General features: G+C 41.7%; 1 protein-coding gene across 2 annotated transcripts in view; it reads left to right on the top strand.

The window, feature by feature from the left end:
• The window catches only part of kcnh3 (potassium voltage-gated channel, subfamily H (eag-related), member 3), a 30,406-nt gene that overhangs the window by 6,081 nt on the left and 10,091 nt on the right, over positions 1-14,234 (top strand). The window contains exons 2-8 of one of the 2 annotated variants that reach the window (XM_029840713.1): positions 4,985-5,218; positions 5,296-5,427; positions 7,387-7,532; positions 9,012-9,270; positions 10,132-10,289; positions 12,168-12,375; positions 13,996-14,234. The exon at positions 13,996-14,234 is cut by the window's right edge and continues 133 nt beyond it. In XM_029840713.1, the coding sequence (XP_029696573.1) occupies positions 4,985-5,218; positions 5,296-5,427; positions 7,387-7,532; positions 9,012-9,270; positions 10,132-10,289; positions 12,168-12,375; positions 13,996-14,234 (1,376 nt within the window). Of the gene's footprint in view, positions 1-4,984; positions 5,219-5,295; positions 5,428-7,386; positions 7,533-8,325; positions 8,537-9,011; positions 9,271-10,131; positions 10,290-12,167; positions 12,376-13,995 lie in introns of those variants that run through there. The other variant, XM_029840715.1, reaches the window with a different exon arrangement.

The following is a 14,234-nucleotide window of genomic DNA, read 5'->3' as shown; positions in this document are numbered from 1 at the left end:
GAGTTCCCTCCGCTGCTCCGGGGCTGAGGTCTTCCATTGTTCACTTTGTGTTGTTACACCTGCTCGGTGTTTGAATGTGACAGGCCCGTCTCGTGTTTGGGGATTACGCCGAAAATGAACGCAGCGAAAGAAAATAGGACTGCGGCAAAGGGGTCAAGGCAGAAAGGAAATGATGGGGATTTTTTTTCCTGAGGCCGCGGGATATGACCCGTGGAGGGCCACGACTGATTTGCTAGATTTGCTGTTAAAGGGTATCATTGCTGTTCTGGACCATCATCATTGTAGCACTAATACAAAACAAAATAAATAACACTACAATATGGTTACAGTTGGCCAGTGCACTTCATGGCCAGACCTTTTGTGTTGAGGGTGAGGTTAAAGACGGCTGCAGGAGGTTGTTTGAAGGGTAAGAGTGACAAAAGGTTAAAGCACCCTTGAGTGATTTTTCACACTGTGCATTGGAAAAGACCCACTTGAACACTTCCTTTCATTAGAAATTGCTGACTTTTCACATTTTATTCAACGATATCTGCTAGCTTGGATCCTCCTGTATGGTATCCTTGGTGAGGTTTTCTCTCTACTGTGATCTGTCTACTGGAAAAGTGCTGTGGTGCCGTAGTCCGTCCGTCCATCCGTCCATCCATCCATCCATCCATCCATCCATCCATCCATCCATCCATCCATCCATCCATCCATCCATCCATCCATCCATCCATCCATCCATCCATCCATCCATCCATCCATCCATCCATCCATCCATCCATCCATCTGTACTGCACTGGTGTTATTGGTAATACAATAGCATTGAAGATGTACCAACACCAGATGTACCAACACCAGATGTACCAACACCAGCACCATCCCAAAGTGAACTGCGTCCCATTTTGAACAGCAGCACAGCTGTCAAGAGGACCATTTCCCGATTAAGCGAGAACTCTTCGTTGCAGAAGCCAGCGCCATTAAAAAAGGATTTCTCACTTTTTGGCATAAAGGAAGTTGATTAGTCTCTACAAAGCACAGAACAATCGTCCAGCCTAATCATGTGGTTGAATGGGAGAGGATCCCTGCAGCCAAGGGAAGCGACACCAACATAACAATGGTTTTAGAATAACGACTCCAAGACTGACATTGCTGTCCTACATGACTCTTCGGAAAGGCACAGACCCAGTTAAATATCCACTTGGTGCTTGAGGAAAGCACTTTGTTTGTTTCGTTGGAGCGCAACAGTCTTTCTCTTAAACATTAATATTCATCTATTCTACCCGTTAATCGGTTAAGCACAGATCTATTTTTTCCTCAGAGAAGTGCTTCATCAAATCTTATTATATTTTGTCACACTCGTCAAACGTGCCAGCTGAATTATTCTAATGTTACAAATGGATGGTGGGTAGCTTATTTCCTCCTCTGAAGCTAACAAGCTAAAGCTAAAGCCTTTTGGATTGGGATAACCTTCTGGACAATCATGATCGATGTAGCATCTTACTAAAAGATCTGATCAAAAGAAGAAGCCCCGTCTGGAGCAATTTGGGGGACAGAAGTGTGCCTTTATTCACCTCAGGCAGAACAGAGCTGGCCTTGGAGCTCAGTATTGACAAGTAAAATGTGGGCAGATATGAATCCACAAGGTAAAAATGTGTTACTATTGCAACATTTGTGAGCATATGGCATGCAACAGCACATGTTTGCCAAAGGCAGATGCAGTATGTGCTAAAAGGCACGATTTGGGGTCCAGCTGTTATATAGAGCCTTCATACATGCTGCAGTTTCAGTTTTAACAGAGTTATTGTGGATGAAAGCCCTTTTTAGTGTCAGGATTTTTGATTATTGGCAATAATATTGCCTGGAAGGAACACAGCAGTATGAATACACATTAATCCATAATTTACCCTCCGCTTCAATGAACACTTGCCAGTTACAGCACAACATATGTGTCCGTGGGTCCGTTATTGTGACTGATTACTCATAATGATTTCCCACGAGTCTCATGCACTGGGAGAAACTCAATGAGGTTTCAAGAGACTTCACTGGGCATGTTTTATCAATACATGAATTATTAAATCACACTGTCAAGTTCATCTTTGCCCAAACTCACTCTCCGCCCCTCCACTCATTCATCGTTTTCTCCCTCGCTCACTTTGATCTTTATTGCTTACATTCTTCAATTTTAGAGCTCCAGTCTGCCCAATTCATTTATGTACGAACGTTTTTGCCTCGAGTTTGAATGAAAATTAAGTCGTCATCTACTCTTTTGAACATTTCACAGATGGAAGAGTCATACGGAGACATTTGATGTTTTGGCAGTTTAACTCCTTTAGGCAACAGTTTGCTCGAGCACTGCTGCATAAACACAGTGAATCAACATCATAACACTCTGTAAATATGCTATATATAATATACAAACATACCGTATAATATGTTCCAACAATATTTTTCAAAGTAGCAAATCCATCGCACCTGCTCACTATGTCGATGCTAATGCTAACTCTAGAAGAGAAGCATTTATGGCATGTGACAGGGCACCATGCAAAACTGGGCTAATTCACACAAACTTGCATCCAAATTTATCACTCATTTTTTACAGATGGTTTTTTTTTGTTGTTGTTGTACAGTTATATCCTTAATATGTAACATGACAGGATATATGGCTTGGTTAGGGAGCAAAGGTTTTCTCTTTTCAAAATGTATTGTGGGATATTGAGTTTATAGTTTATATATTCATAATATATGAGCGGGGGATGTTTGGACATAGTCAGTTCTCAATATGAAATACCTTGTGTTAGCTTTTTTTTAAATAGTACATGTGACAGACATATACAACAGTACAAGTTAAATTAAAAAAGTTTGTCATTTGTGAGTGATCAATAAAAGACAAAATATTCTGTTGGAAATTTGGAGTTTGTAACACACTTTCAAGAAGTGAGTGAAGGGGAGGCAACTGAACAAGATGTAGGAAAAGGCTAATAAGGCCTTCAAAAAGAAAGTGTATCTTCAAAGCAGACTGCTGTCAGAGGGAAACTAACCATATTCCTGGACAATCATCAAATACTTCTTACTGGCCAACAGCAGCTGAGGTCCTTACGGGCAGAGCAGTAAAATGTTATATGAAGCCAGCATGTGGAGGTAAACATAGAGGCTCCTGAATTTTATTCTTACTTCAAGCTGAAGTGCACTGGAATTGGAGGGGAAGATGGTCATTAGAAAGAAGGGGGACCTGTATCCAGTATAGGACCATACATGAAAGTGACCCTGGTCTGATTTCAGAATGGAGTGTGCCTGAAGTGTACCGTATTTTCTGGACTATATGTCGCTCCGGAGTTTAAGTCGCACTAGCCAAAGAATGCATAATAAAGAAGAAAAATAGATATATAAGTCGTACTGGACTATAAGTCGCATTTTGGGGGAAACTTTATTTGATAAAATCCGAGACCAAGAACATACATTTCATCTTGAAAGGCAATTAGCATGGATTAGCAATAGGGTTACGGTATGCTAAAGTAACAAATTTAGGTACATGACCCACAACGAACTGAGTACGTGTCTGCTTTGTTAACTTAACATATTAACAGTTATTCCGATAACTATAGCATAAAGAACATCTGAGCCAGTTTACCAAACAATCAAGTCTAACTCTATAGACGAAGCACCGCTTCTTCTTCTGCGTCGCTAAAGGAACTCGTCCCTCAGGTACACACGCCTAGAGCGCCCTCTTGTGGTTGTCAGTGTGAAACTAACGAACATGTGAAATTCTGTAATAATGTATTTATTTAACATATAAATAAACACATGGAGTACAAGTCGCACCCCCTGACAAACTATGAAAAAAAGTGCGACTTATAGTCCGGAAAATACGGTAATCATAATTTTAATTACTGTGGGCCGGAACCGTTAGTGTGGGTGGGGCTAAACTGTATATGTGCCCTGTGATGGTGAATTGACCAAGGGTGTACTTCTCTCATGGTTGATGGAGAATAATGGTAATGTACAAAAAAATGATTTCAGTGGGGTGGCTTTGGCACGTTTCTCCGCTCCAAAAGGTGCACGGGGCATCAAAGAATGAGAAGAGAACAATAGCAGGAAAGGATGAGGCGAGAATCATTGAAAGGCGGCTGGTGTATTAAATTGTCCCTGAGGAGAGCTCTTCAAAGTAAGCAAAGCCTCATCAAGTGCAGACACGAATGCAAAGTGAGAATAAACTGCAAGGCGAAAAGAGCCGAGCATGCATTTTTGATTTTGTTTTCTTTGTATTACAAGTGAAACACGATGCTGGTGGAGCCTGAATATGGTTGGCCATCATAATTTAGTCGTTAGGATTAAACACATCTCCAGCGAGGCTAATGGAGAAAATGTTCTCCGTAGGTGATAAAAAAAATATACTGTATATACTTAGAGTAAACAGAACCAACAGTATTCAAGTTTCCAGATTCTATAACGCCACCCTAAAGACAGTAAATAGTGATTAAATAGGTGCTGTTTAATAACAAATGTTAAATATGCATTCAACTACTTTCTTTCAATGAAGTACAGATGCCTACAGCACAAAAAGAGTTCCGTATTAGCATACAGTACAAAATCCAGGCTTCTTCTTTTTTTTAAAACTGGGGTTATCTTGTTCTTCCACAGACATTTTAATATATATCTGATCCAGTTGTCACAGACACATCAAAAGTATCGTAGCACATGCAACTTTAGCTATCCTGTTAAATATTATATATGAATATGAATATTTTCTGAGAAAAAACAGGATATGAGTGAAGATATGCTAACAGGAAATGTGACGCTCACAAATTTCTGAAACTGAAACTTCTGAATCCACCTTGCTGTAATGGTTCCCATGTGCTCATTAGATATTCCGAGCATGGAGTCTCTCTCCATCTCTCTTTCTTGCATTAATGTGTATTATGCGCGTTAACCATGTGAAGCAGAGGGGAAAATCACAGGTATCCTCATCTGTTTTGTAAACTTCCTGTTTTCTTTCCACATCCAGACAGCAATTTTGTCCTGGGGAACGCTCAGGTCCAGTCCCTCTATCCCATAGTCTACTGCTCGGATGGCTTCTGTGAACTGACCGGCTTTGCCCGTGGCGAGCTGATGCAGAAGAGCTGCATGTGCCACTTCCTGTACGGCAGCGAGACCAGTGAGCGCCTCACTTCGCAGATGCAGATTGCTCTGGATGAACGGCGCGAGTTCAAGACGGAGATCATTCTCTACAAAAAGAGCGGTAAGGCTGGCTGCCCCAGAAGGTGCTGCAGGAAAGTCCTTCCATCGCTGACGTGATGTCCTTATCTCTTTAAAAAGGGTCCAAGTTCTGGTGTTTATTGGACATTGTGCCCATAAAGAATGAGAAGAGCGAGGTGGTTTTGTTCCTGGTCTCACATAAGGACATCACGGAGAGTAAGAACTTGGATCATGGCAATGAATCTGACACTGGTAAGAGTTATCTCTGGTTTAAAACCACTGGTTGTTGTTTAACATGTAAAGCACAGGTGTCAAACTCTGGCTCGTGGGCCAAATTTGGCAATGTAATTATATTTGGCCCGCGAAGCCATACCAATTGACTATTTGAGCTGGCCCACCGGTATTATAGCTTAAAGCACATGTGCTAATACTGCAAAAATGCTCTCAGCAGAATGCTCTGCTGGTGTTTTGGTGTGAAAATCCACACTCCACATCAGTTGTTGGTGGTAATGCAGCAATTTGTGGCTTGCCAACCACCAAGAGAGAGGACGTAGTCATAGTGACCTTGTATGCTAATGCTAATTCTGGCACTACCCCTCTGAAAAATGATTAAAGGGAAGACAGAAAATAGGACCTTTCTGAAGAGGTAGGAGGCAGAATATCTGTTTAGATGCGTAAAAGACGGACCTGTCTGTCTGGTATGTGGAACCAATGTGCATTACAAGCAGAACAACAACAGATGACGCTATAAAACACAACACCAACACAAGCACAAGCACCTGGAAATGACTTGAAGGTGCCAGAAAGTAGAAGAGATGAAAAGGCATTACATTTACATTTACATTTACATTTACATTAACTTACAATGGCAAAAGATTACTGTTGAAATTTAATTCAGAAGGCTGCAAATAAAAAGAGAAGAAATGAATGCCAGTGATGTGTTTTTTTCATTTGAATTTCGATTTTGCATGTGTGCAATAATAAATTATATATTGTATAGTGTTAAGCTTTGCTTGTTCCATGTTCAGTTGTTGAGTAAAACTAGTTTGGGTCCATATCAAAAGGTTCCGTGTAATAGCTGGAGGAAGATTTTTTCAATAAATATCAATGTTGGCCCGTGACTTTGTCCCAGTTTTGAATTTTGGCCCACTGGGTATTTGAGTTTGACACCTCTGATGTAAAGGAAACCCAGATGAGATCCTGCCTGATTCTAATCAGTGTTGCATGTTTGAGCTGACATGGCTCCTACGTGCTTCTCAAGAATGTCCTCTTTCTTCCAGCTTGCTTCATCAAACTTCAATTCCCTCTCATAAAAAGAAACCTAATTATCAAGACCCAAGCGCTGGCTTTTTGTTTTGGCAGAGCTCAGCTGTTAATCACGATATTTCACCGCCTTTTTATAGCACCAAATCCCTAACTAAAACAAAACAGTCCAGAAATCACAGAAAGTAGGAGTTTTTTTTCCCAACGTTACATTAAGGAAACCGCCAGTAGAGATGTGCTGCCGAAGCAGTTGAAAATAAATAATAAATGCACAGTCTCTGAACCTGCCTGTAATTGTAATTTCCCTACTGGAAGATTTCCCCTTAAAAAAACCCAAAATTACATCAAGGAGGCAAATTTTTTTGTAAAACTGGATGTCAGACTCCACTATGAAAGGTCTCATTCTTCAACCTGCGCTGTATTTGAATCCCATCCTCTGTAGTTAGAGGGGCCTGTTTCCAATTAGAAGGGTAATTTTTTTTAGATTACAACACACTTTTGTCCAATCAAAAATGGCCTTGCACTCAAAAGGTTGTGCTTAGAATGACTGCTTAGTAATAAATAATCATAGTGAGAAAATGGGCTGCGGCTCTGCTGGCTGGAATGTGTCCTAGCTAAATGCTAAAGTAGCTGGTAGAGTATAAAGGTACAGAAACAAGCTGTTCATTGGTATCAAAACTAAATTTACACACTAAAGTTAGCTGTAGGAACATTGATTACACTTTAAGCCTTTGTCACATTATGAATTGCTTGTAATTGGGTTCAAATACTTATTAATTGCTAAGGATGTTTTTCCATATTAGTTGCCTTGATGAGTTGCACCTATGAGTTCTCTGTCTGATTGGAACATTTCTCATGGCTAAAATCTGAGAGGTCCACCCGTTTCAGCCACCTTTATCTCACTCCTGATTTCACTCATTGCACTACTTGTGCACTAATTGTGTCCAGATGAAGAAACCGGGCTGGAGATCCACAAGATCAGCCGGCCCCCAGGCTTCAATATGGAACGTCGTCGCAGTCGAGCTGTCCTCTACCAGCTGTCTGGACACCTACAGAAACAAGACAAAACCAAGAGCAAGCTCAAGATCAACAATGTAAGACCTTCTTCTTCATTTGATGTTATTAGAATTGATTTAGTGCTTGCGAGGGGTTATATTAGACCCCCGTTACCGCAGCATTTCACCCCAAAATGCAAAACTATTGTACGTGTTGGGTTTAAACGGCCAAGGAATATCTGTATTTATATTCGGAATGCTGGAGAGACTGAAAACACTTTCGTTTCCATGGTAGACCATGAGTCAGCGTGTGTTTTGTGATGCAACAATCCACAAATACGCAGTAATGTCACTATTATAAAAGTATTTAAGTGCAACTGCGGTCCACGTGTGCCGGTACCTCCTGGTTCAGAGAGCTATTAGTTATCCAGTTTACACGGAAACATTCCATTCCGCCACCCATTTTCATTCTCCTTTTTTAAGCGTCTCAAAACGGCGTTTCCGTGTAAAGTGACCGCCGAGACGTCGCAGAAAACGAACAGTTTTCACCTGAAAATGTTCTCGTGCCTACCTTGAAATGAAATTTTAAAACCACTCTGAGCAGACGTCTTCTGCTTCTGTATCAACATTTTTATGAAACCTTCATGCGGGTCCTCCATACATGTGTTCAGCTGAAAAGCTCTCAATCCAACTACATTTGCTGAAATCCCTTTCTGCTGCAGTGGCTCCAAAGATGATTGGCCAGATTGTCTTTTCCTCAGTTTAACCAAATGATTTACACTTTACTTGTGATTTATGTGTTCCGCAGCTGCCCACAACACTTCCATCCAACCATCCATCATCCATCCATCCATCCATAGGCTTTCCCAGACCAGATGGGACATATACCCGCTGACTTCATCCAGGCTTGTCTGTAAAACCACACATCCAGGAGTGACTTTGAGATGTAAATCGTGACATCTCCATGCAGCTCCCTGCCTCATCCATTCATCTCCATTATCCCATTCTTTCACTCCCTAGCTGTGCTCATTTGTAAAGGTGCAACATATATCGATTGGTAAATAAGGATCTTGTGCCGTCTCAGCTGCTTCTCCACCATGATGGTACAATCCTGTATCTTTGGTTCTATTTCTCTGTTATTCCAGAAATTAACATTCACGCTTCAGAGAGAAACTCACCTCTGACCCAGAAGGACAAATTCACTCGTTTAAGGCAGTGAATGATTGTGTCAAGTACGACCTTTGTCCTGTCCTGACCTTTGATGGTTCCCATCCCAAACAAGTGTCCATTGAAGGTCACAGAATGATAAAACAGAGCAAACTTGATATTCTGAGGGTGCATGTTCTTCCCAATCCAGCTTAAACTTGAAATTCTGCCCCTGACCCTAACCCTGGAGCAAGCCATTGTCCTTGGAGTCCAAGATTCACCAAATTCATAGAAAAAGATACAGAAGTTGTGCTAAATATATCTATAAAAAAAGTGACACTGCTCTGAATCTGAACAATCATGTATTAATCATTTTATGAAAGAAATACGCCCAACTAAAAAGCAAATATTTGCATATATTTTCTTCTCAAGAGCGTTCTCGGAGCCAACGTGAACCCGATCCCAGAGTACAAAGTGGCGGACATCCAGAAGTCCTGCTTCGTCCTCCTTCACTACGGTACATTCAAGGCCGGCTGGGATTGGCTGATCTTGCTGGCCACCTTCTACGTAGCCATAACTGTTCCCTACAACGTTTGCTTCACGGCGGTGGAGATACGAGAAGACGGCGGCTCCTCGGCCCGCAACCCCCCAAGTGTCAGCGATATTTTGGTGGAGATACTTTTCATCATTGGTAAGATTATTATTATGTGTTTGCCCAAGTTGTTATACATGTTTATATATGTATATAAATATCTTTTATTCTTTATTCAGAAATTCTTCTAACTCAATGGATTTCATGGGATTTGCTAGCAAGAAAACGGAATGAATAATAGAAAAATCCTCGCTCTTTACTCCATATTTATATCATTTTTCCTAATATCTGAAGGGTGACAAGTTCCAGATTTACATAATAGGCATAATTTACATGAGCAGTTCTGAACCAGCAGCCTTCCGGTCTTAATTGGCACATTGTCTGCAGCACCTCCGTTTCTTTCTGACGCACCGGAGCTTTACGATAATGGGCCCACCTTAACAATCTCGTTCGCTGAAAAATTCTTTGTCTTATTGTCACAGAGCTGGACAGGATATTTTTGTCCTCGCCTGTCATCTCAGGCTTTCATTATGAAGCCAAATCTCTTGAACTTTTACATACGGAACACATGCTGATGCCTGTACAGTTTAATATGAAAGAAAGGTTTTGTCAGCATATGCGATTATATGATGGCGGTCATGCTTCAGGCTCAGAAGTGGATGCTCACGTGTTGCAATGGTTGTTGGTTCTATTAATCAACATCATTTAAATCAACGTTAAATTCCATTCAACAGCAAAAAGCAGTGACTTTTGGACATTTTCAATAAGTTCAGTCCCAGATCTTGTGGATATGTACTAATGTGTGCCAATGAAAATGAAAATGAAAATACAGCATGTAAAAAACAAAGTTAGCAAGTTAGCTAAGCTTGATGGCTCTACTTACATGGTATAGCCAAACCTCCACCGCCAATGTCTTTCTTGTCGTATTGGTGTGTGATGCAGTTGTGTGATGTGTGACAGATATCGTGCTGAACTTCCGAACCACCTATGTGAGCACCTCCGGTCAGGTGGTGTATGATCCTCGCTCCATCTGCATCCACTACGCCACATCCTGGCTCTTCGTGGATCTGATCGCTGCTCTGCCCTTTGACCTCCTCTATGCCTTCAACATCAGCGTGGTAGGCATTCAGGACACACGTTCACACATATACAGTATAACCCTTCAGTGGGCGGTTAAATCTGCTGGACCTGTGTCACTGTGGGTGCTCCCTCTCATGCTAATGCATGTTCAGATTCATTTTGGTTGGGAATGGAACATCACACCTGTCAAATTATTAGGGCTTTGGCTGTAGGACAATAGCACTGCTCTTTGGTGGACTATTCCATTTTAGGGTGCCCACACAGACCCCATTTTGGCAGATACCTGTATAAATTATCACTTCACAGTTTAGCTAACACCATTTCTGTATTTGTGCGATGTGTAGACAGAGGTTATCTGTCATGCTTTCATCAGCAGCACTCTCCTGCTCCATTGAACACAAACCTCATACAATACAATTGAAACAAAGACTTTTCTTTGGCTCTCCATTTATGCCCACAGTACTCACTGTAGAGCCTTCTGGATAAGAAAATAGAGACTGGTTGTTAGGTAACTGGTGATTAAGGTGATAAATGAGCATGCTGATGACAAATTACAGGCAAAAGCAAGTCAATTAGCCAGATGATGCTGAGTGCAGAGCCTTCTAGCTGTTTAACAAATACAGCGGCAAATACAATGGATTAATGTGCTTCACAGCAGAGGAATCCTAATGGTTGCAGAATGATTAAAGTCTAATATGAACAAGAAGTATAAATTTTTAATTCTCTCCCCTCTGATTTCCATTGTCAAATAGCAAGGGTTTCAGTTTTATTGATATAAATGGTACTTTCTTCCCCCATTCAAAAAAAATGTTAGCCAGGTTGGGGAGCAAGCAAATGTAAATCTCAGCTTTTAAAAGTGAAATAAGTACATTTTTGGCTGTTTTAAATGTTCCCACAGAACACACAAGTGCCATATCTGCAAAGGTCTCATTTATTCTCACTCTGCTCATTCTCAGAAGCATTAGCCCAGAATTGAAAAATAAATGTGCAGTTTAGTCCAGATATATCATGAGTGCAGAAAGCCAGGCTTTTAAAAATATAATTTCCTGACAGAAGTTTGAAAATCTGGTTTAAATCTGGTTATTTATCACATAATAAAGAGTGGCCATTTTAGACACAATGTTCGACGTAAAAACCAGCAAATTGTTCAAATGCATGACTTTGTTATTGCAATGTGTCACTATTAGACCTTTTAAGAGAAAATGGGGACACTAACAAATATATTATTTATTTATTTTAAAGTGCATTATCAAATCCAAAATATTAGCAGAAAAAAATACCTTGAAATTGTAGAAAGTGCTCCCTTCTTTTTATTTTTTTGGCTATATTTGGTTGGCTTTAATGGTCACCCATTTCCGACTTCATCGCAGAGACATAGTGTACTGTTGCATGAGAATAATTGTGAGATGATCTACAGAGGTTGTGTTCTGCATTCTCTAAACAGTCCAGGTAAATCTGCCTGTGTCCAGCAGCCTCAGAACTAGCTGTGGTGAAATCAGTTCTCCTTCAATCAGCAGAACTATTGAGCTTAGAAATGGACTGGAACTGCAGCCAGTGTTAAAGAGCAGAAGAATCCATGAAGGAACAGTGTTGATGAGCTTTGTTCTTACCTCAGTTCTCCAGGAATCTTCCAGGTGGAAGATGGAGAAAGGTAGCGATAATCTCTAAATGTGCGACTGGAGGTTTGTGTTGAGTTTTGTGTGTCACAGTAGCTTCAGATCAGCAGAACCCACCATCAAGATGACTGATTAACACGTAATTTCAATTAAAAAAACAACAACAAACTACTTGTACCTCATTTGGCTTCTGAAAATCATGCAATCTCATTACTCTAACAGGAAACAGCCAACATTAGCCAGGAATAAACTAAAGATTTTCTGTCCTGTATGTGTGTGCCATGGATACTTATATTGCAGAACTTTGGGGTTCACCTGCTGAAGACGGTCCGTCTCCTGCGCCTCCTGCGCCTCTTACAGAAGCTGGACCGTTACTCCCAGTACAGCGCCGTGGTCCTGACCTTGCTCATGTCCACGTTCGCCCTTTTGGCCCACTGGATGGCCTGTGTGTGGTACTTCATCGGACGCAGTGAGATCGAAAGTAACAGCTCCACCTCCTGGGATATAGGTGTGTACCACTGTGCTGCAGGAAGGTTTTAAGTTTGTTGGCCGATTGGCCCAAGGGTTAAACCAATGACGCTACCCTGTCTGATCAGAGTGTGTTCCAACCCCACCGGTACGACTGCTTGGAATTCATATTCCACAGGCAAATCTTGTGGAAACCTCATGGACGTTTGCTCAAACAGCCCAAATGCTTTAGAAAAGTGTGGAATACTTGTAAATATTACCTTCAGGGACTCTGCAACAATGGAATAGCAGTGTTCTTATTGCAAATCATTTTTGTCCCTATTAGTGGACAAAGTCACTGGGTTTGCGGTGCCCTGTAAGATCTGTGATGAGCAGAGTATTTCCAGGTTATTTCTTTGCTTTCATCAGATCAGTCTGGAGCCTACGGCCAGTTCTGGAGCACTTTGCCCTCGGCGAGTTTAAGCATCTTTCAAACTTCTGTAATGAAGAGAAGATGAATATGATGTGGACGGGCGGTGGTTATGAGATGTGCCAGATTGTTATCGCTCCAAGCGAAATGTATTATTTTATTCCCACCACAGGTGGTTGTTCTGGCTAAAGTTGCAGTAGGAGCTGTTATAATCACTACTAAAATGAGGATCCACACACCCGCCAGTAAATCACCTGACAATTGACAGTCGGCACTAAAAGGTGTGTGCGGATTCAACAGAAGAGCACATCAAAGAAGCAAAAATGGAATGCCAAATGCTCGTGCACACATGTGTCCTTTGCCCGTTACCATGCAAAACCAATGTTGCTCACTAAAGACGGACACTGAAAGAAGTCGTCCTCTAAATGCAGAGCAGAGTATAAAGCTGAGCTCAAACGCTCGGAGTGTCTTTCCACTGAGAAAACGCTTCTAATTATGGTGACATTTCTCACCTCCTGCTGAGCTCGCTGGCAACGAGCAACAATGCTGTAAGGTGCAAGCGGTGGTTATCTTGCGCTTTTAATCAGTGGCGAGTGATGAGAGAGGAGCCGACTGTAGGGAGCAGGGATGGAGGCTGAAATGGTGGAGAACAACAAGCTGAAAAGGCTGCTGAATCACAGATGCGTTTGTGTGCGTGTGCATGGCAGCCATGGCTCAGGTGGAAAAGCAGTTCATTCATTAATGATAGGGCAGTTAACTGGGAAAAACACTGGACCTCCAATAGCTTCCGATGAGCCAGGCACACACCACCATTCTGAGTTAATTAGCATGTGTGCAGGGGAGAAAAAGAGGCTTTTAAAAGAGGTTTGTCCTCAGCTTGAGAATTCCTGCGATAACGTATTCCATTTTAAATTGCAAGCGTTGGACCTTTCCAATGGAGATTCATGAAGCAGTATTCTGTTTAGGAAAACATGCCCATCGTCTGCGCAGCATTCATAAACATCACGTCCGACTGTATCTTCAGATCAGGATGAGAATGCTGAAGAAAGGTGAAGGAATCAGAACTAGTCTTATCTACTTATCAAGGATGTTATCCCTCTTAGGGCGGTTGGATTTTTAATGAGTTTCAAGTTTTAAAATGAATGTGTGAATGTGCAATGGAATTTAACTTCGCTGGGCTTAAAGTGTATCGCTCATAAATAAATTGAGAGTACTGCATTAGAAATTAACTGACTCCTTCCATTTCGTCAGGGTGGCTTCACGAACTGGCCAAACGCTTGGGAACGCCATATTTGTTGTCGCCACTGAGCTCCCTGCTGGGAGTCTCGGAATTATCTCAAGGGACAATGGCAGCAGGAGTGGCCAACCACAGCCAGTGGAACAGTTCGGGGGTGGAACCCTTGAATGGCGCGGGTTTGCTGGGTCTGGGCCAGTTCAACAGTACCAGGACGAGAGCGAGGCTGCCAAATGGTCCAAGGCTCAGCGGCGGG

This window comes from Takifugu rubripes, chromosome 8 (genome assembly GCF_901000725.2).
Source record: "Takifugu rubripes chromosome 8, fTakRub1.2, whole genome shotgun sequence".
In the NCBI taxonomy this organism is placed as follows: Eukaryota; Metazoa; Chordata; class Actinopteri; order Tetraodontiformes; family Tetraodontidae; genus Takifugu; species Takifugu rubripes.
This window is presented reverse-complemented; position numbering and strand designations above follow the sequence as displayed.